This window comes from Bombus fervidus, chromosome 7, assembly GCF_041682495.2.
Source record: "Bombus fervidus isolate BK054 chromosome 7, iyBomFerv1, whole genome shotgun sequence".
NCBI classification, from domain to species: Eukaryota; Metazoa; Arthropoda; class Insecta; order Hymenoptera; family Apidae; genus Bombus; species Bombus fervidus.
Window position 1 is genome coordinate 14,413,266 of NC_091523.1, and position 23,234 is coordinate 14,436,499.

General features: G+C 38.5%; 1 protein-coding gene and 1 long non-coding RNA gene across 5 annotated transcripts in view; one reads left to right on the forward strand and one right to left on the reverse strand.

Annotated features, from left to right (window-relative positions):
- The window catches only part of LOC139989095 (CD151 antigen), a 90,429-nt gene that overhangs the window by 16,306 nt on the left and 50,889 nt on the right, over positions 1–23,234 (reverse strand). For all 4 annotated transcript variants that reach the window (XM_072007037.1, XM_072007041.1, XM_072007038.1 and 1 more), the window contains 2 exons: positions 20,758–20,950; positions 1,993–2,184 (listed from right to left, as the gene is read on the reverse strand). In XM_072007037.1, coding sequence (XP_071863138.1) covers positions 1,993–2,184; positions 20,758–20,950 — 385 coding nt within the window. The remainder of the gene's footprint in view (positions 1–1,992; positions 2,185–20,757; positions 20,951–23,234) is intronic.
- On the forward strand, positions 2,932–5,659 carry LOC139988990 (uncharacterized). Its single transcript, XR_011800245.1, has 3 exons — positions 2,932–3,460; positions 4,244–4,414; positions 4,513–5,659. It is a non-coding gene; the product is annotated as an uncharacterized lncRNA (long non-coding RNA).

Consider the following 23,234-nt stretch of genomic DNA (forward strand, 5'->3'; position numbering starts at 1 on the left):
ACGTCCCTCTCAATGGTGGCGAACCATTTTAATTACCATCGTGAATATCCTTTTCTTCCGTCTTCCATTCGAACGCTTACATCATAAATGGAATTTTTCCTCGAAAAGTTTTAAAACGAAAAAGAGAGGAAACACGGAGAAACGAAAAGGTAATGAAATGGAGGACAAAACGACAATGAGATGAATTCATGATAGAATCGAGATCGCGTAATATTCGGCTTACAATGTGTTTTCTTTTCCGATCTCCAATGCTAAATCGTGACGTTTTAACTCGTGCCGGATCTTTGACACGGTGACTGAAATTCAAAGGGAAAGACGATCCTCTTCGTTTTATCGATATGAAAGCGGCAACACTTAATTCGGGCATCAGTATGAAAATAATCCTCAAGAATTATTAAGCCATCTTAGTATCGTGTCAGATAATATGGAAGAATAATATGTCGTTCAACTCTGTAACATAATTTACGAATTTAATAGAAACATTTACAATTTTACAATTCAAGATAATAGGTATATACATATGTACACCTTAAAATAAAAAATTGTATTTCTATGTACACTCACTGTGCTCTTGACCCTTCTAGGTATAACGTAAAGTGTTATCTATTTTTGAAAATAAATGATTTACATTTAAAAGTTGAAATTGCCTTTCTCCGAAACCTTTATTTCCACACTATTCGAAGATTTTCAGCTCTTCCCTAGGGATTCGAATTCCTGCGATTCGATTGTAAAGCGCCATCTTGGCCTTAAGCTCACCGTTACAGCTAATCTCTTTCATCTATATTTTACTTTAATCTTTCTCTAGATCTCTGTATCCTGTAACTACTTATCATTGTAAATGCATGCATTCCAATGGACTCATCCCGTATAGAAATAAAAAATGCAGTAAGTTGTATCCTACACAGCTGCAATTTGGTGCATACAGCAGCGTTAAAAAGAAAAGATCGTTTCTTAGACGAAACTACGTGAAGCTCTACGATACTTAGTTATGTATGAAACTAGTAAGCTTTTCCTAGCTTCGAATAGAGCATTCGAGAAAGTTTCGTGAACGATTGTTCTATTAACCAAAGAGCATCTGCTACCAAGGTTATAGGCAATTCCGAAAACGATAGCTAGAGTGGCTGGTTTCTCTAACATTCCAACCTTCTATATCATCCTCTGCTTTATCTTTGCCTCTATCTCTCTCGGCTAGGCGCGTTTACCCAGACCGGAGAATTAATTAATCAGACAATAGTGGCACCCTGATAAATGGCCGGCACGGAAGCGCATGATCGATAAGAGACACCGTGCTACCCATCAACGGTGTTACATGTTCTCGACAAAGCGATGAATCTTACGGAGACGCACGAGAACCGTTTCCGATTCGATCGACTCTGTCAAGATTATTGGCTAAAATGGATTCAGACGCCGTAAAGCGGTTTTCTTACGGTGAATTAAATAATCTTACGAGTCAATTCTGCTAGACAGGAATTGATGTTAGCTGGTTGAGGTTGAACTTCGTTATCCGACATTTCATTTTTCACGACAGCTTTTGGTACCGACTTTGTGGACTGAGTTTTTGATATTACTTACAGTCGACATAGAAAGCACTCGTGCAATGATTAATTACTAAAACCTTGTAAAATCGCGTACATCGAACGAAGAAATGAATATAAACGTACGAATATAACATACGTGCAATGGAATGCTCGTACACTTTTCACGTTGCGATCAAACCTACGAGTTTAAAATATTTATTGCAAAAACAAGAAATAATTGTACAGTTAATATTTAATAAGATTTTTATATTTTCGCAGTGCTTCATGGAAAAATAAAGATATCCGTCCAGTACATACTACAAGCATACCAATAAATGATCACTTACAACGTATTCAATCATATGATATATGCTGAAAGAGATAACGATTGATTCAAACCAGCAGAGGTCGATCGAGTCGAAAGAGCATTCATCAGTGTTTCGCGGAAAAATAGAAATATCCTTCGATTACTTACTATAAGAAGAACGCATCTATTTTCAGAGGTTACACCGCCGCATCCGAGCCAGCTACCGACCACAGCCAGGACACCTGCGACGATCAAAGCGTAAGCTAGCGCCGGGTACGTCGAGGTCGTCATCAGGGACACGTAGTTGTGCTTCGAAATCACCGTCCAGATACCGATTCCGCCCACTACCAATCCAGATAACTGAAACAAAAATAAACCAGTCGACGCTCAACTTCTGCACGTTCTGTTAATCTTTAATTAATCACCGCAATGCTGGGTGCATAAGGGATAAAACGCGGTTGAATACGTGCTTTCTCTCGCGCGTTCACGCGCTCAGAGCCAACAGAATTTGCCTATTCGTTTTTCTGTCAAATAAACCTGCACGGAGTAAGTGATTCGCAGTTGGCTTTTCGGCTAATCGTATTTCACCCTATGCTAAACTCGTTAAGCCATCTCCGTGTACATACTAAACCTGTATGCGCCATTGTGAAAGTTACCATTTCCCCACGAGATACAATCAACATGTCTAAGTTCAATTAATTCGTTCGATTAAAAGTGTAGTAAATGGAAGCAGTAAAACGAGGCCATGAAATCGGTTAGCGATTGAAGTTTAGGATTTTCGGCAACAATTCGATTCACATGTATTACGGATCATAAGGATTTAGAACAGATTTCAGGGACGTGCAATATCTAGTCAAAAATAGTTCTTCCTTTTGTGATATGTACATTTCCGCTTCTAAAGATTGTAATAACGTATTGTAATATAGCGTATAATCTTCGTCGTTAATTTTAACAATCAAAACGAATATCTATCTCAATTCTGTTTCTTTAATTGCGCCTATGAAAATATACATAGACACTCTGAATATCGTATATATTTTTTAATATTATGTGTATTCTGTGCAATTTATTCACGATGTAGGTATATGATGGATAGAACGACGATATCATAATGGCGTATATAACCATGACGTCTTTGATACGTCAGTACGTTTTATTCCGCCAATATCGAAGTTCGAATTCCATCGAATTCGGTCATAGTACAGATACGGTCACCGCCTACAAACAGTCGGTACACAACGTCGAACGTCGTCGATAACCGTCCGTGCCCTTCGGTATCTTTTCTCCACGACGATTTATCTATTTTTTCGTTTCTCCTTTTCTGTATTTCGTTTCTATTTTTCTCCTCTTATTTTTTCGCTGCCTTGATTCCGGGGAATTTTTGTTCGACCGACCAGTGACAACGCGGTAGCGACGCCAATCGTCTCTCCCGCGGGAGCAACGGTGGAAAGCACTAGGAGATATACGGACAACGTCCACGTAAATATCGGTGGACGCGCGATATTTACGGTATCCAGGAATGTGCAGTGTACGCGGTTAGTGTGGTCTGTGTTCGTGCAATGACCAAGTTTCTAGACACGTGTGTTCGACGAACGAAACGTTCCTGGCCATTATCCGTCCTACGAAAGATGCACACGTGAGATCGTACTTTATTGTTACCGGCGATAATCGTGCTAGAATTTTTTCGTTTGTTTCTATTCTCTTGAAATAATGTAAATTCGTGGAGAATTAGCAGATTTTCGTAATGTCTTTTCGTGGAATAGTTTTTTATTTAGTTATATTTTTATTTAGTATTTATAGTTTTTTGCTCCAAATGTCTTATTGTATTATTAAATCGTTGTATAAACATTGTACAAATATACCGTGGAATAATATTATTCTTATACTGACTTAATAGAATTTTGTTGTAGTACTGTACCTCTTTTTGCTCTACTATACGTGGACGGACTGTTTTCTTTTAGAAGCACAATGTTTTTATTCTTCCCTTTCTTTGGATCTATGCTGAGAACTAAAACAACTAAGTTTTGGAACGTGCTGGAATAACAGTCTAAGTGTAGTTCGTTGTTCTTTGAACCATACAGAAACATTTGTGCTGAATATACATAGATAATATTTCATTAATTTATTTGATCCAAAATTGAAATAAAATTTTGTACGAAGCTGATACCTCGGCTGAAATTAATGTGTCATATATATGTGATACATAGTAACGAATGCGTTAATTATATAGTTAATTATCTGCCAATCGTATCTAGGTTAATTATACGAGTATAATGTTGCATCGGTATCTAAATTTGTTTCTCATTAGCACATAATTTCATTGCTTTTCCATTTTTTCTTTTTATTTATTTTAACGATTAAGAAATTAAAGATTATTCGTAGCTACTAATGTTATCCTATAACGTTAAAATTTCCCTAGTGTATGGTATAGTTTGCGACGGTATACATAGATTCAGGGAATCTCCAGGGAGCTCGATGAATCAAAGCAGTAGTCCAAATTTAGGGTCATAATCTCATCCTACTCGTGTAAGTCTCTCTAGAAAGTATCAAGTCCAACATGTGAAATATCTGTTTTCTTTGGACGAAATAGGTATGCTTTTGCTTTTCACCAAGATAAATATTGACATACTTCTGCTATCGAGATATAATATTTCCAATACCACTTCTGAAAAAATACTATTATTCTAGATTTTATAAAATCTTCGTGGATTCACCTCGTTCTTTATTTCCAGAGCTGCTGGTACCTCTAGAAGAAAATTACAAAATCCAACGACGAATAATATCCGCCTTAGCAATGTATTATACTCTACAATAAAACAATTTATGTGTTCAAGAACTATATTAATATAATCTATGCAGAATGACTTTTAAAATAGATATGTAACTAAAATTTTATAGGTATATATTCATTCGAAGTAGAATATTCAGGAAGAATATGTAGTTCTCGTTGCAGATAGAATATCGAAGACTTTGCAGCGCTATAATATATAAACGATACAGGGAATGGAAAAACATAAATCAACCTTTACTTCTACATAAACCATACTGCAGGCAATCTACGCAAAGGATATGAAGCGTTCAAACGGGCATTTCATACGTTACAGCCTAATATAACCGGGATTTGTTTTTGACCGGAAAGAAATAGTTCCCTGTCATATATCCTAACGTTTCACGCGAGCACATATTGCAAAAATTATAAAACCTTTCTATCTCATCGCATGGAGCCGTAAATTTTCGAAATAGCCACGATCGAAAAAGGGTTTGCATCAACGGTTAATCGATATTCTTTTATCTACGACGTTCATCGGGCCGGTTCTTTTCGGGGCTGACAGAACGAAACCGCACCTACGCATTACGCTATATATCTTCGTAGAAAAATCCGGCCAGGAATGCTTCGAATCCAAGTCGATATTGGTACATACTGTATACCATATATCTGAATACTTAGAGGAACTCTGTACACATGAACATATTATGTGTGTTTTACGAAACGTTTTGAAATTTCATTAGCACCGTAATGCGACCCGAGTAACATGATTATATTGGTTAAGTTTGAAACCAATTTGAAAGTATATAGGTGTATAAAGCGTACAGAGTAGATATACGTAGTATGTTATTTAGTATACGATATTTAGTGTAAGTGTACGTATATTTCGCAGAGATCAGACAATTATTTAAACTACATAAATACAGCGTCTACCAATTTTTTTTTATCAAATACATGCTTGCAATACATATTTTGTAATCGTTATATACATTTTCAAATTGGTTTCAAGTTTTACCAATATAATCGCTACAGTCGTGTCTCGTTACGATGTTGACAAAATTTTACAATATTTTATATAACACGCACAAGATATATAATGTGTATATGAAAATTTTCTATGGTAAAAGTCTCTAAATACTTTCTTAAGTCAGTATATTTCTCCGCGATGCTCTTGAATCCCGGTGGCTCTAGCATCGAACAACTCCGAAATATCTCACTGCGTGGAAGCTGCTCGAGGGGGCAGCGATTTATTATTTTATCATAGTCCCGATGCCGAAGGCGGCCACGTATTTCGGCCACGGAGTCGTAAATCCCGTATTATATCGTAGATTCGTAGATACCATAGGTGGATTATATTTTGTATCTTTGTACGATACGGTGCATAAGTATAGAGTAATCTAATTATGGATGAACTTGAACGACACAGGTATATTCTCTGTTCCAGTTTCAACGTCGAAGAGCAATCGATCTTGCAATTAGTCGTGACAGGAGGCTGAAAAGTTAACAGAACAAAATGTTTCTCAAATCAAAAGCTTGAAAATATAAGAAAGATATCAGCGCAAGATCATTTTATGATGGAGTTTTAGTATCAGAGAAGTGAGTTCGCGCGACAAGAAAGAGAAACAAAAGTAGATGATTCTCAAGCTGCGACCTCTCGAGAGGAACATAAACGTAATTTACGATTAGTATTCGCGATGGAATATTTATGACGTGTTCGGTTGAATATTATTTACATACACATAAGTTTCGAATAGCGGAGATATTTACAATCGGTGAAGTCAAGTGCGTAAGAGCGGAGACTTTCTCCGCGAGCAGACGAGATTATGCGCCATCGTATTTTTCCAACATGTCGATGGTTACGCGCGATGAATAGCTCGAGTCGTGGCGATCGGCATTCTGTCGCGTGGTTCCCGTCGAACGTGAATCCTGGGTGGTCTGCCAGAACGGCAGGACCACGTACAACGCGATCAAAAAGTTGTTACTGCTTCCTATAAAGCGATTTGGAAAAGAGAAAATAATGCGTACAGAGACATGTACGAGTAAAGAACATATAGAGGCTGCAAAAAGTATTGACACACCGGCGTATTTATTTTATTATAGCATTTACCCATTAACTAAATTAAATGCAAGCATATTAAAACTTGATGGCATAAAAACGAAATGTAGAGTCTGATAAAACACTGATAAAAAATACCGATAAAAAGGTTCAAAGTGTATAACACACCTCACACATTAAAGGTATCTACAAATGCTCGAATACATTTCATGCGCCACTGCTGTATTAAAAGAACTCTTCGTTTAATTGCAACTTTTTGCGCCCTGGCTCCCATACGACGTAAAATGCGAATAATAAATTCAAACAATGCTATTCGAATAACGCGGAACATACTTCTTGTGTTATCCTACTGTACAAAGCCAGCAGAGCAATGGATCGAACGTCGTCGAGTTATAGGACTCGGTTCCAACCATAAGCGGGCCATTTTCGGTTCGATCAAGCCGAGCCGAAAATAAAAAGACTAGCCGCGTCGTTTTTATCTAGCTTGCTCAATTAGAGGAGCGCTGGATTTCGTCTGTTCCTCGAGGCCGACCGCTAACTATGCACGCGCGACATTCGTCCCAGTCAGCTTAAAAGCCTCGTTTGGACAGGTTTTCTGGAATTCTTCGAGGGACACCGATGTCTCCCACAAACGCCCCCGCAGCTCCCTTTTACTCGTCTCCCGAAGGGCTTTAAGACCTTTGTGCGTTCGTTTTCCTGAGACGCGATGCTGACTTATCTTCTTCGAGAGATTATGAATTCGGAGAGCAAATAAAGAGACGAGTGTCTAACGGCGCTCCACGGTCATTCTTTTACCACGTTTCGCTCCCCATCTGACGGTCGATGGAGCAGAAAATTCATTTCCTTCTCGCCATTCTCTGACGGATAAGTTAAATCGTATTGGCAAGAATTATTATTGCGATGTTGGAGGGTAACAGAGATTACGTAGTTTTGGAGGAAGGTATTAGGGAGGGCAGTGTTTCCGAATCTACATCGAAGTATAATTAAGCCCCTCGGAAGATCAATTCTTCTTATATTCTCAATATTATTGTTCACAATCTTCTTACACGATTGAGCCAATATTATTGGTGAAATTTTATAAGCCACCAGTTACAAGTTGTCAGAATGAATTCTCCTGCATAATAACGATGTGTTTGATAATAATGAGAATGAACGTTCAGAAGCAACTTTCATAAATTACGCGTCATCCGATTTCCTATCTGTATACTTGTGTATTTTCTCAGTATATCTTCGCTTGTCGTACTTAATAATATTTAATAATTACATTGTGCGTAATACAATTTAAGATGTAAAAATTGTTATATTATTCTTGACAGTTTTTTCAAATCTTTTTCGTCCTATAACATACGATAAATAAGAATTTGTAGCGATTAGAAAGTGTATTCTTTTTGACGAAGTTACGTTGTAATAGTATCGTCATAGCTTCGCTCATCCCCAAGATCGAGCGACGTTTGTTCGAGTCTAACAATCTTTTCGTCCGACGGTTATAAAATATTACACTGCTAATTCCATAAATCGTGGTACACCCTCTCTTGAATTTTTGCCAAGATTTATGAGGACGGTAACTAGGTACGAGTTGTATAACTTGCACGATACGATTACGACCGCCGAGCAAGCTATCCTACACCGGCAACGACGTTGTTTTCCTTTTTTATTATTTAGCCAACATTTTCTTTACGTTGCGTCGTTACGAAGACCTCAGGCGTCGCTCCTTAGTTTCCGCGCCGAGTTTCGAGTCTTTATACTTGCCTTTAACTTCTTCCGTTTCAATTTTGCTTCTGTTATGATACTTACAGTGCAGTTTAAATAGTAAACGATGTAAATGGTAGAAATTAAAAAGTAATTATTCTACCTGGAAAGGATGCAAATTCTATGAAAAATGTGGCCACGAATGTTACAAGCGGTCAGATGTTTATGCAATTGGATATGTTTACAAAGCACATACGAAGAATTGAATTTTGAATATAAAAGAGAGAATGTCCTATTTTCGAAATATAATTAAATAATAAATAAATAAATAAATGTAACTAATCCGACGTATTTTCCATCATTTATTCTCCCTTTAAACTTTTAAAGTAAAGTAAACGTTGAAAGTCCACAGGTTGAAACTACGGAGGTTAAAATTGCGTTAATAAAAGGAAACATTCGTAGCGCTGAAATAACAAATAATATAAGTATCCGGGTTAACAAAGTGGCGCTTCTGTTCATATTAGAAATCTACGTTGCTCGCTACTTCGATTTCTCGATTATATCTACAAAATTTTCGAAACGAAACATTTCATAATAACAATTGGTCTATGTTAATGATTTTCAGGATCCATATTAATTTCGTCTGTACAATCCCGATGCTAAATAAGCAGACATCCGCCTGTTATACTTTTGCGTTGTATTTGTAACAAAGCTTCCTCTCCGCCCGGGCCAGTGGATTTTAACTGACACGGAATATCCGCTGTTACGCAATGCACTGGCTTTTCACGTCGGATCACGTAGCGGCGCAAAGTATGTCGGGGATGCGTCTAATTTTAAGTCCTGCCCGTTGTATCCGCGAGTTACGCGCAAATAAGAATTCGCCTGTTTGCATGTCAACCTATATATACATGCTTGCATCAAATGTCTGCCAAATTGAAGCCAGTAACGATGAAATTTTCGTGCTTTGATCTTGGTAAATTCGTGCAACGATCTTCGTTCTCGTTATTACATAATTACGAATAGATCGCAAATATTTATATATTTTTATATTTTTGTGAACGTAATTAAACAAATGGAATTTAAATAGAAATTTATGTCATGTACTAAATATTGTAACAGATACTTTACTTCGAGTGTCTCATAGAATATTCAGACTATAAACCTCTCATTTATTATTACGATTTTCGTGACAGATTCAATTTCTATTATTTCAAAGTTGTTACTTCGTATTGGTAATTTGTAACTCGAAGAATTTTGCTGATGGTATTAGTTCAATTGTACAACACGGTCCCGAACCAATGGTCAATAAAAATTGAGTCAACGAATAAGAATTTTATTTAATGTGGTATTTCATCAATCCGTTAGCTACGTAACAACGTTAATTGTTCGGAAATTTCCTGGTTCGTATCAGAGTAAATAGAAAAAAAGGTAGGGCCAAAGGAAAAACAGACACACGGCCTGATGGTTCGATGATTTCTCGCGTTTAGTCTCGGTGCATTCTTCGGTACAGCTGCAGCTGCCACGAGATATCATCGCTATACCAGCCTGTTGTTCCACTCCCTTGGCATGATACTTGCGTATACGTATACTACACTATATATGTACAACGCAGGGTACACGCACGATTTATGACGGCCGTTTTAAGGCCACCGGCACCGCTTCGTAATGCCATTAATGATAAACAATTTCGACGCTGCGTGCCCACCGCCAGAACACTCAACCGCGAAACACGAGAAACTTAGACGATGTCGGTTAATTTAATGGAATCATTTGCAGCGAGAGCTTTACGATAATCGGTCGAACCCCCGGGCACGACTCCCAGACTTCGTGCTATGAAACGCCAGTTCCCTCTTCCAGACTTCCTGTTCTACGTCTCTGTTATATAAGATACGGTAGAGCAATCAAACAGGAAATTAACTAAAGCAAAATGTTAATGTAGAATAGAATTTGCTTGTTCGAAGGTTCATTCTCGAGAAGATCGAGTTTGAAAATGGGTCAGGTTCACGCGGACTTGGATAATTTCTGATTGAACACGAGAGGAAAAATTCTACATACAAAAGCGAAGATTAAAATTTTTCTATTTGAAGCTTCATTTCCGAGAAGATCAAATCTGCAAACTGGTCAGTCGTGCTACTGTGAATTTGGCTCATTTCCAATTCGATACGCTTGTAGGATAAGAGACCCTGTCTGTACGTGAAAATGAATCGAGAACGTAGAATAATCTTTTCTTCGTTTGGAGCCTCGTTTTCGAGAAAATCGGTTTTGAGAAGCGTTCAAGTACGTACGTGAACTTGGCTAATGGACAATTTGGTAAGAACCTTTTTTTCGTACATGCGAAAATAAATTGAAAATCCAGAATAACCATTTTTTTTTTTCATTTGGAGCCTCTTTTTCGATTATATCTATATAATAGTTTGAAGAGCGGTCAAAAATACGTGACTAATACGCAATGGAATACGAGTGGACAATTGATAAGAGATTCTGCACGCGAGTTTCATTCAAATTGACAGCGATATACATATGTTTAACGCTAAATTGAAAAAAAGAGAGAAATCGGCAATACGAAATTGATTGGCAACGTAGTGAGTTTTTAAATTGTTTCTCTGTGAAACATGAAAAATGTTATTTTTGTTTTTCTCTTGTATCATTCGTTATACACTTTTCATAATGACGGTTGAATCTCGTTGGAATACAAGCTGTTCGAAATATTAATAAATCGCGAAATGTCTCTAAACGTGCAGAAATGCCAGAAATCTTAAAAGACAATGGGAGCTATTAATAGCCTCTATCCAATAAATTCAAATAATCGGTCGCTGTAGCAGCGATACACCGAATTCCGGCCCAATTTCTCGCTAGATCGATAAGAGAGTCGGAGAATGCAGCGTTGGAAATGCTCGCAGAAATTGGCGAGCGCGCGTGACATTCCGTCCAAGTTTATCGACTCGGGGATCCATCGATCTTCAACCGCTAGCTGGAATCGATCGGGAAGCATCGCATGTATTCACGTGTTGCACGGTAGATCTCAGTTTGGTAGAACGTCGTTCTAAGAGCAGTTTTACATTAATCGGTCTAAGCATGTTGAATGAGAGGTTCGACTTGTGCTCGAGCGTTTGAAGTCGAAGGTGAGCATCCTATTAGCATAAGAACCGAGAAGATCTCTTGGCGAGAATAGCTGCTGTCTTATTTACAATGTGTCAGAGATGATCATTCACACATCCGCGAATTTATTCTATGCGCACTGGCAAAACGAAGATGTACGATAAGACAGGTTTATTTGGGTCATTTAAGCTTCAAGATCTTCAGATTCAATCTTCAACTTTGTACAGAACAATTCAACTTTGTTGTGTATCATGAAACGTCATTAGTCCTTGATATAATAACGAAAACGTGAGAAAATTATCATGTACCTCTGGTGCAGCGAGGGAAAATATAAGAAACGAGAGGATGATCGTAGGCCTTGAAAGTTTTCAATGTTTTGCAGGTCTCGGTAGGTGTTCAATATCTGACAAACATTCTCAATATGTACTTTTGTCGAGGCGAGTGCATCGGCATAAGATATTTAATCAAGATCTAAAATGTCCGAGTCTATAATCATATTCGAATATTCATTGTTCATAGTTTTGAGGAACTTCAAATCGCTTTGAAGTTGAAATTCAAACATTCATCGCTGGTCATGAGCAGATCGTGTCGTTTCAGCATCAAACACGAGTGAATGAACGTGAAAACGCAAAACTCGCGGCTACTTTGCGTAATGCACGATCACCGAGCGATGAAGCTATTGAATAACCTTTCAGAGCGCGACAAAGGTTCGCTGTTGAGGCTCGTCCTCGCTTTTCACTACCGAGAACGAGATTCCATCACGGGACTGCGTCCCTGTTCGTTGCACAAAGATTCTAGTTCCGTGACTTCGAGCGTGAAACCGGCCCGAGCCCGGTCCCGGAATATTCCCAGATTCAATCTGCAGGAGGCACGTAAACCCTGTATAGCCAGAGAGCTATTCTATTCCCTAGCGAAATTAGAATAATTACGTGTTACATCGTGTCTCGACGACTCTCGTCTCTCTCCTGACTTGTTCAAGTGTGCATAGAGAAACTACGTTTCGTTTGGCAGGACTTCCCACATTACTTTTATACTTAAACATCTCTTTCCTTCGTTTCTTCGAGGTTTGGAAGTCTTACTTCTGTGAGAGAGTCGAGAAAAAAAAAACTCTTCGTGGACGGCTCGAGGAAATTACGTTTGACACGCGATGCGTGAATGCGAATCCACCTGACTGCTGCAAATTAGCGACAGTTTATCAAAGGTGAACTCAGGTTACCACACGTGGAGTTAGTGAGTTTCGCACATTCTATTTCGCTGGCAAACATATAGCGATAATCTTACTCTCGTACGTAACTCAAACTGTCTATAATTTTCTCTTTCTACGATGTACCAAATACAGTTTTAATTACGCGAAGCTACAATGTAATTCCAAGTGACAGAAGTGTAAGATAAATTCAAGAAATCGTTCGTAGGTCGACGTAAATCGTGTTCTTATAGAAGACAGCAGTAAGATATCTTCGTCAAGCCCCTGAATAATCAATCTTTAATGATCCTTTCTAACGATCAATTCTTAATAATTAAACACGCAGCAACGGTTTTATATTGGCAAATCTTATTCGAGAAATTGTTCCACCTTTACTTCTTAATGATAAATCTGACAATTTTTACAAAAGGGAAAGCACAGTGCAGCCTAATAAATTTGAAGCTTTAATACCACAATACGTAAAATTTATTGTATAAATTTTCATTTCGAATTAAAGTGAATTGACATTGCACGAGATTATTCAGAGAATAGAAACCGAAAGTAATTTTACCATATTTTCGCGAGATACAAATTAACTAAATTTCCGACAAAATATATATACGAGTTTTCGGTTGCGCACAAGGGTTAAGCAGCGTATCGAGTCGACTAACGAACCTAAGTTTACCAGCTCGAGACGTGACAAATTTCAATTATCCATTCTCTTCGAGATAAGCCAGAGACGTTTCCGATACTCGTGAAAAATTCTTCACTCTCTGTTTGACGTGTCGAGGATAATTAAACGGTAAACAGCGAAGCAGAATAATTCGAGTTACGTTCGGGATGGCGCGTGAAAAGGATTTTAGCGATGCACAGAGGATGGTACTGAGAAGTGAGCGATGCGAGCGCGTGGACATTGCTTCACGCTTGATATTTCACGATCGACAAACGTGTCAAGTGCGATCTGTCGTTGGACGATGCACCGGTATGCACGCGCGCCTACGTGCGTTCCTGCGTTGCCTTGTGCGTGTACGCGTCCTGCCTGCACGGAAACGCAAGTACCCTAGGGCATGCACTAGGTGTCCCGTGGTATACGTTCGAGCGAATAGCCATTACCTCCGGACGGTCACCGGACTCGTTCTCGTCCGAGAAATAAGCCGGATGACGGTCGTTTCGTTCGTTTAGAGTGACTCGTTTCAATCCTCTGGTTGGCCATGCAATTGCAGTCTACTCTTCTATTTGTATTTTTTCTTTTTCTTTTTCTTTTTACTTATGCTAATTGAGTCGAGGAAGAGCTATCGCTACGAATGACTACAATTTCGTTTTACTTATGCAAATCGAACCGGGAAACATCTATCGAAGTAAACGACTATTTAGGAAGTATATGGGTGTATGTATATAGGAAGGCTTAGTTACATAGTTATGTTTGTAATTTTTATAGACGTAGATATGATATAAAGTGTACGATATAAATTAAAATGTAATTACGTTGGTAATTACATAGAGTGGAAAAGTTTGAAAGAAATAGCGTTATACCTGTAATATTTAGAAGCAAGTTGAACATTAAATATAAAGATAGTGACAAGAATCTTTCCGATAAAAAATTCATGGAATATTTCATCTTAAAGTAACGATTTTAACGAGTTTACGGTATAATCCGGTGGGAAAATTTCTCTTCGTAATTAAATCAAACTTTCAAACAATCTTTATTTATTCACTATATCGTAAAATATATATAATATAAATATACATTAATGAATTGGTATATATGACAAAACAAATGCCTCTTAATAATACCAGAGGACTGGTTATAAACTTTCCCTTAATTACTTCCGTGCTTAATTATCGAATTGGTAGAGAGAAACGCATCAAGATTTTCTGAGTTCAAAGGTTAATCCAATATCATCAATTAAATAACCTAATTGAAATTCTCAGTTGATGAATGCGCAAGCACGTATCCTATGAATAATACCCATATAAATGTACATCTACATCAATAATATTAATAATTGTCAGCATGTGCGTACTTTTCACGTTCATTTAGTGTCAGGCAGTAGAGAAGTAGCGTATAAAATCTTTACGTTAAGCAGACATTAGGTCAGTCTTACTTAAAGCTTGGAATTAGTAGAAGTAATGGTAGGTACTACGTAGACAAGATTCCACTTCTTTTTATTTCTTCTCGTCCGTTCTTCCCTTCCTTCCTCTTCTTTCCTTTCCTTCGTTTCTTTTTTTTTTTTTTCTCTCCCCTTGTGGTCTTCGAATAACTTTGCCGAATGTTGTTTCGTTGTTTTGGCGCTATTAAACGCGCAGTATTTAACACGGAACTCGCAACGATGCGGCTCAAACGAGCCGCGTGGAATGCGGGAATTACAAATATAATGAGGGGCTGTATCTAATGCGATTGGACCACGCGGCGAGATAATCGTATTTTATTGCGCGAACCATTCTGCGCTCCAACGTTCTATGAAGGAAGTGCCCTGATATTCGTTATTAGCGATCGTTAAAATTAATTCGACTTAAGGGACTGCTAAGAGGATCGGAACAGCGGCAATTTTCTTCCACGAACCGTCCCTGTCACGTTTTCCGCATACCTTCCGTGACGAATAAATTTTTCAATGGATAGAATTGAAAAACATTTTTAATTACCAAAGGAATTATTACATACGAATATTACGAATTATTAATTCATTGCGTTTCTACGATTTCTACAGGCAGTTTCAAATTCCCTTAAACTGTTATCCCGTACAAAACTAAAATTTTGACAAGTTCGACTTTCTTCGATAATCTGGATCAGTTGTTATCGTTCGGGCAATCAGAGCATGAAAATAGCAATTTTAAATATACAATTTATACCGAAGATCGTCTCACTAATTGTTAGAATTCTGGCTAACTGGATAAAAAAATATAAGAGGGAATAGGAAATAGTTTCGTTGATTTACGATCGTTGATACCCTAACAAAAATATTTCAACCGTTTTAAAACAAATACACGCGTGACGCTTCGTCCACCCGAATTAATCCGGATCGAAATAAAAACGGTGCTGCGTCAAACAAGCTAATCCTCTTTTTTTCCCTTCAAAAAATTACACTGGTAGCAGTAACGGTTGCGGTGGAAAGTTTACCATGAAATGCCACGCGAGTGCCCTTGATGAATAAACTTTTCACTAGACTTTTCCGGGGTGTACGCATGCTTGAGCACGCACAACGTCGGAACAATAGGAAACAAAATACTCTTTCATTTCGCATCCCTTTTCACTTTGTTTCGTGAAATAGAATCCGTACATTATTAGGTGCATTATTATGTAGAACAGAAGGAAGACATTCAAGTGTGATGTCAAGTCTACAATGAAAATCTCCAGCGTTCTCGAATAGCCAAGCTTGAATGCGTTGGTCCATTATTATTAATCGGTAATTAGTAGTTTAGCCAACGATCTCTACTAGCTATATAATTACGGCTTTCTACGGAGATGGCCAGAGATAACTTCTCTCTCTCCCTCCTCTCCTTCTCTCTCTCTCTCTCTCTCTCTCTCAGTGTAAAGTTTCAGGACGGTGTTCGAGTTGTCCAAATTGCAGCAATCTTGCACCGTGTGGTATGCTACATATAGATACACTTGCTCAGAAACACCGAGGCAATCGATTAGAACTTGTATAGTAACGATGCAACGATGACAAACTTGCCATCAACTTTGTCGATCGTAGGGCAAAGATACAAGTCTGACGATCAACGTTAAGACCCGAATACTCTTTGATCGTCGCGAGATTCATCGTGCGCTTGATGGCTAATTAAACGTTGAATAACTAAAGCATCGATCAAACGATCGATCAACCGATCCGATAAGGGGAATTTCATTTCTGCGTTTAATTTCCTTCTTCGATATATTAATGGCGTTAAATGTTATAGTTTCATGGCGATTGAACGTAAACTTGTATTAAATATGCTCGTAATACTTTACTAATAGCTTTAATATCGGCGATGGTCGAAAGTAATCAACCAAATTTTCGCTATCGATAATAGTTATTAGATAGCAAAAATATTTTGAGCCACAATAACGGTGTTATCTGTAAACTGCGGATATTTATGTAAATTCATGTTTTTGTGAAAATAATTTAAATAACAGAACCAGGAAAAATGGGAAAATGGATACTGTAACTTTGTATATTTTGTATATTTTTGCATATCATGTGCGTTTGTACGCCTTTAAATTTCTCGCAAATGCGTCAAAATCACCTAACAGTAACCAAACGAATTTCTATCATCGAATGGTTATAATATTCATGAAAAACAAAATTCATCGTCGACGATGATAATGATTATTAGTAACCAAAATCAATTTCCATCATCAGTACTGGTTACCAGCAACCACAAAATACTTTTATCACCGATAATGGTTACTCCTAATAAAAATCAATTCCTCCTATCGACAATGATTAAGAGTAACCATCCTAATTTTAATTATCTATATTGGTTATTCTTAGCACTAAAAGAATCGATGTTCTTCGATCAACTAATTTCTAGAGAAATCTTTCCAGAATTTAGTGACCATTACCTTCCATTTAGGCAAAACTTAATCATTTCTTAAGCACTTTTTAATTAAATCTAGTAGGGACACATTTTTCCTGGCTTTACCCTAACAAAAGAGAAGTCAGGGAGAAGGGAACCGGATCGCCTCTTCCATCCTTTAATTATCCCTTGTTAATAAATCGTGTAATAACTAACTTCGCTCTATCTATTAATCGCTCGATTATCTACAACTTTAACTATCCTTTTTGCCAATCTAGCCAGCTATTCTACGCTCGTTGATCTAACAAGCGGCAAAGGTATCAGGCTAGTACCACTCTTCCCTCGAGCGTAGTTCGATTCAACTTTGACCGCGAATAGTTTACAATTGGTTCGGTCGAACTTTCCTTTAACCGGGAATCCGTTAGCGATCCGGCAACTGATCGAGAAATCAACGTTTACGCTTCATTCTCTATTCGCTTAACGTCCTACGCGAACACATCTAACAATGAGAAACTATGCATCGAAGGAGGAGGCAGGCAAATTTCTGCCAACGAAGAAGATTGTCGCCAAGGAATTCAAACGGTTACGTGCCCGAGCGACGGGGAACAGCCTGACGGCGACGACTAACACCGCAGTCATTGGAATAATCCAGTGACTTCGGTCTGCCAGGGTGACTGCACTTGCAAACGCAATCAATGCGAGTAAACGTACGCGTTAAGCGACCGGCATTGTTGCGCGGCCATTGTTCTCGCGAGGTTATTGTTGCATTATCCCTGCATTATCGAGCCTTATTACCAAGCGAGTTTAAAGTCAGCCATTCAGCTCGATCGAATCTTGCGGCTGCTCTGACCAGCGCGACGATCATCGCGGTGATTTTCCAATTTCGACGAGTATACCGATAGACATGATCGCTCGGGAATAATCAGACGTAGGATAGACTGGGGTCGGAAGCAAGTAGAAGTGAAAGTTAAATATTTCGAAATGTATTTGTAGTCTGTACGTATGGAGTTTCTTAGATGGAGCTTGGACGAACGTTTCTTAGATTATTAGATTAGAAAACTAATCTGATCAATTTTTGGCTTTACAGCTGTATTAGGTTATATAATTGATGTTAGTCTTTTTTAAAAGCTAGAAACTTATTCCCGTGAATTTATTAGCAATCGATAGAAGAGAAGATCAGAAAATAAAGAATTATAAAGTCTGGTGTAAATGATTAATAAAAAAATATGTTTGTAACGTTATTATCATTTTACGCTTTTTAATTTATTAAAATGATCACTGTGAGAGCTAATGTAATGGAAAATTATAACTAAATCACACACATCCACGTTTCAGCGATCTACATAACAGAATAACTTCTCGACATTATGAAGTTCTTGTTCCTCAACGTTTTACAATGTAACATAACGTATCCCTCTGTTACTATCGATTTTTCATTCGTTTCAATTGCTTTTTCTGTTTTTTTGTAATCTAGTTTTTGTTTGATGTAACTTGTATTGTATTTTACTCACTTTTAAAGCATGTCATCGGTGAAAATTTGTTACAGAAATACAGAAACACGACAAGAAAACGTTAACGTGTAACGTTACGACCAATCTCGGCTGACGCGGCTCGTTCTTTAAACGCGTCTTTGAATTTTTATTTCATTATCACGATCTAGTAGAGCGTAGAGAATTTCAGAAGCTCCAGCATGCCCATTCGTCTCTAAAAAAGAGGCTGAATTTTCATTTCATTATCATAATCTAACGGAGAACTTTAGTAGCTCTGGCACTTGAGTAGCTTTCATCGCAGAAAATTTTAATATACAAATTTACTGCATTGAGCAAAATAATTTTATGTATTAGATTAATTTCGAATAAATTCAGAAAAATGTGAAATAATTCATTGATTTGAGATCCTATCGTATTCAAAGAATTTTACATATTTCATCTCCTTTTTTATTTATTTTTTATTCCTTTTTTTTTTTTTAGTTTACAAACAAATATTTTACCTCTCTTATAGATTAGCCGAATAAAGATACGAATTTTTTTAAAAATCACAATTGTTTTACTATCAACTCCACCCACTGTTCTACCACACGGAATTTACGATAGAATTTCATTCGCAACCATAGAAATTTCATTGTTCTTTTCTATGACTGCTGGAATGGCGAATGCAACGATCATTTTCGATAAAATAACAAGAATAGAGCATCTGTCATACACAAGGGAAACGATGCACGTGCAGGCAAAATTATGAAAAATGAGACTGCGCGAGAAGGCGGCGGCAATAACAGGGTACAAGGCTCGAGCAAGTTCCTCGCTTAATTTTAATCTCACGGACGTCCTCGGTGGGACCCGCTTCTCAACGAGGCGTCGACATTTTATGCATTAAACTGCGATGCTCCGTGGTAAGGGCTACCGATCGATTCAGAGATCTTTCTGCTCTTTTTTTCGATTCCTCTCCTTCTTTCGCCTTTCGACGCTTTCATTCCCGGCCCGCGGCTGCACCTTACCACGCGGACTTCATTAGCATTTTATGGGATGTATCACGATGGGTCACGATGTTTCACCGGCTGTTTACAACGCTCGTGCATCCATGAGACGAAACGCGAAACCTTGTTTCCGTTAAGGAAATGTCCCTGTGGGTTTGCGCGTGAATTGCCTCGTTAATTTTTGCGATATACCTCTCTTTCCACGTACTTTTGGACGAAGAAATTCACGAAGTTCAAAAATATACGCCCTTATATCACGCAAACAGAAATTTCAGAGAGTTTAAGCAGAAAGAAGGGACTTGGATTCTGTCTGGAGCGTAAAATGTTAATTGGAAGCCAGTTATTTTCTTGTTAATTTTTACTAATACGCTAAATACTATAAAATAGAAAGCGATAACAGGCTAATACGATGAAATTTCAATGGAAGCTCGAAAGAAGTTTCAAATACAGCGTGGTCGTAGTATTAAGTCGTTTGATAAAATCGTGCCGATTTTGTGACGATTTACGAGATATTTCGGAAAATGGGTTCGTATGTATGCACTGTTCCATCCAATAACTTTCTCTGACTTTTCGCGAATAAATTTATCAAGATGTCTTCTAAGCTTGCTCAAAGAATCGGATTTCTTTTTGTTTAGGAAATTCTTCGGTGCTTTCTTTTCCGAAGAGCAGCCTCTTCTCGAAGAATACACATTCGTTTGCTGTTTGTACTGCATTTTTCCCATAAAAGGAAAACCAAATGTATCACAAGTTTACTTCAGACTGACAAAGGCAGGCACGATACGCACGTCCAAGCATACGAATCTACTTTCGACCAGATCAATCGCTGTGTCAACTCGGTGTTCTAACACTCGAAACGTTCCGCGAATTTTTTTGGAATACGGAGAACCGGCTTACGGTTCGTTGATCGAGCCGAGGATCTAGTTGCAGTTGGTTTCATCGATGTCGGCGGGTGGTTGAAGCCATAACAATTAAAAGGGGGCGTTTACGAGGCCGAAACGACATCGTTGCAGAGGACGTGGCCGATTGTAAACGCCAGCCGAGCTGGGCGAGAACGTAAATGGTTTGCCCCGTCGGTCGCTGACAATGCACTGTCCAGTTTGTATTTCGCTCGATATAACGCACAGAATATATCAAAGATATATCAGAGCACATGACTTTACATTACTTACGAATAACACCACGTTGTAGATGTGTAGAACGTATTTCAGGAAATTCACGGAACAGCAGCCGTCGTCCCGGGTCCTCAGCCTGGTGGACGTACCAGGAAGTCTCTCGGCGCTTTTAGCCATGATTGGTTGATTCGTTTCTTCTTCGTGTGTCTCCGTCGTGCCCGTGGTCGTCGTCGTCACCTCGTCACTAACTCTGAAAGCACACGGAATTCCATCGGATTAGTGATTTTTATAGGCGAAGAAGGATAGTCGTTTCTCGAATGAAAACCCAGGTAGAACGGATGGAACTGGATCTTGTCGCTGACACGAAATTGTATTTCTTCCGGCGGCGGCTATCGAGATAGCGACTCTTCGCGTTCAGAATACGGTTTTAGGGGTAACCGTGCTCCGCTCGAATCGCGAGTAAATCTATCTTCGAGCGTCCCTTCCGGTCCCTGGCGGCAGGCCAGCGGACACCACGCGCCGCTAGCATTTCCGACCAAACGGCCACAGACACGAGAATCCGATAGATTTCACCCCTTATATTTGACTGGTACGTCGCTTACGATATCCGGACCGTTTTTCAAGGTACTTCGTATCGATCCAGTAGATATCTGACTGACTTCGGAGAACAAATTGGATACATTCAATAAAGAACATGGAGCATATTCAAACGAATATTAGAGCAGATAAAGCGGAGGAGATTTTTTTGAAAAACGTATACAAATCATGGGCCAGTTATATTTGTAGTCAAATTTGAAGAAAGTGGTTTAGTTATCGGAATAATTGTGGTTTATACAGGAAAGTAAATTTATGTATTAAATATTTATGTATCAAAAATGTTATTAAAAAGTAAAAAATATATAATTACTCATCTGTCTGTCGCACTCGACTTTTTCGACGTTTTATTATACATGGTATTTTCGTTAAACGTTTCGTTCTCTCAGTATGATTCGAAATGAATTTTTAGGAACGAGTATATTTTAATTAAAAATATTTTTAATAAAGAGTAATTTTAGTGTTCACGGTTTTGTCCTGTTCTATAATTTTCCACGAACTTCTTCCATTAAATAGAAACGACGAATAAGAGACAGTGAAACAGTGACAAAGTGGAATGAAATGAAAAGAAAATATGGCGTGTAGTGGCAAAGGATCTACGTCAACGAATTGTAAGTAACTCTTCAGCGCTTCGAAAGAAAAGCGGCATAGATTGGCACGAACCGATTCTTTCACTTCGCCAAGGAATGCAGTTTTCGATCGATCGTTTCTCTTCCTTCGCTCCATCCCTTTTCTGCTCCTGTAACCCCTTTTCCTCACTTTGGTCGCGTGCACGAAATCGGTCGGTGCTATCTTCGTGACAGTGAGACCCGAACTCGATTCCAGCCATCGTATCGTCGACTTCTCTTGTGCAATTTCTTTCCTGTGCATTCGATTAGCTCGCCACGTATCGTGCTCGAAGCGATATCAAAAGGCATCGATTCCAACTCTCTCGGCGATGATTAAATTCATTAGCCCTTCCATCTTCACATTTCTTTCGATCTGACGAAGAATTGTTAATATTGATTAATTGTCCTCTTTAAGTATAATTGTCTGATCGCTGTATAACAATGTAGTTGGTATTCTTGTAAAGGGCAAATAAAAGAACAGAATCTAAATAGAAATTTATTTTTAATACTTTTGCATGTTACGCGCATTCCGCGTATTCTGTCACCTTTAAGTTTCCTGTCAAGGAATAATTTTTAGATTCCTTATACATCTAACAAACTGTTTTGCAGCCTACCACCTTTCAAGTATTCAAATTAATTGTACTCTTCTACAAACGTAATCTAATCGAAGCAAATCCATTGTTTACGGTATTGAAGATTTCAATTGAACGATATGACAGATAAAACGCGGCGACGATTCGTTCACTGGCCGATAACAACCTGCGGAGAATTAATTAGAAACCGCACCTAGCTGGCTGGCTGGCTGGTTATTTATTCGCGCTAATTGTGTTTCCGCAATTAGAACGTAGCCGATCGAGAAACAATTGGGCCTGGCGCCAACGAAGACGCAATTGGCCAGGCCATTCTTCGTGGGGATTTCGGTGAACCGCGAGGTTGAATGAGACGAAGGATAAATGGCGGACTAATGAGAACAAACGAATGGAGGCGAAACGCGACGCGACGGAGGTGGAGATGGTCGAATGCGGAGGAAGACCGTGGAAGAACTGATTGCAGGCGATGCTCGAGCAACCTGAAGAGGGGAGATGAAAGAAGAGAAACCGCGAAATTAAATGGGTGTGACCCGTCATACTCGTGTGGGCGAAGTAGTTTCGACCGCGAGCACAGAATAAAGAGAAGTTCCCGCCGCCTGAATGCAAGTGCATTACCGTTCACAAATACATATTAGGGTTAGGACAATTAGAGAAATACAATGTATATAAATAACCTGACAAACCGTTAGACGATTATTAAACCTCGCTTGGAATAATGGGCTGTGAAGAAGCGATATGTTCG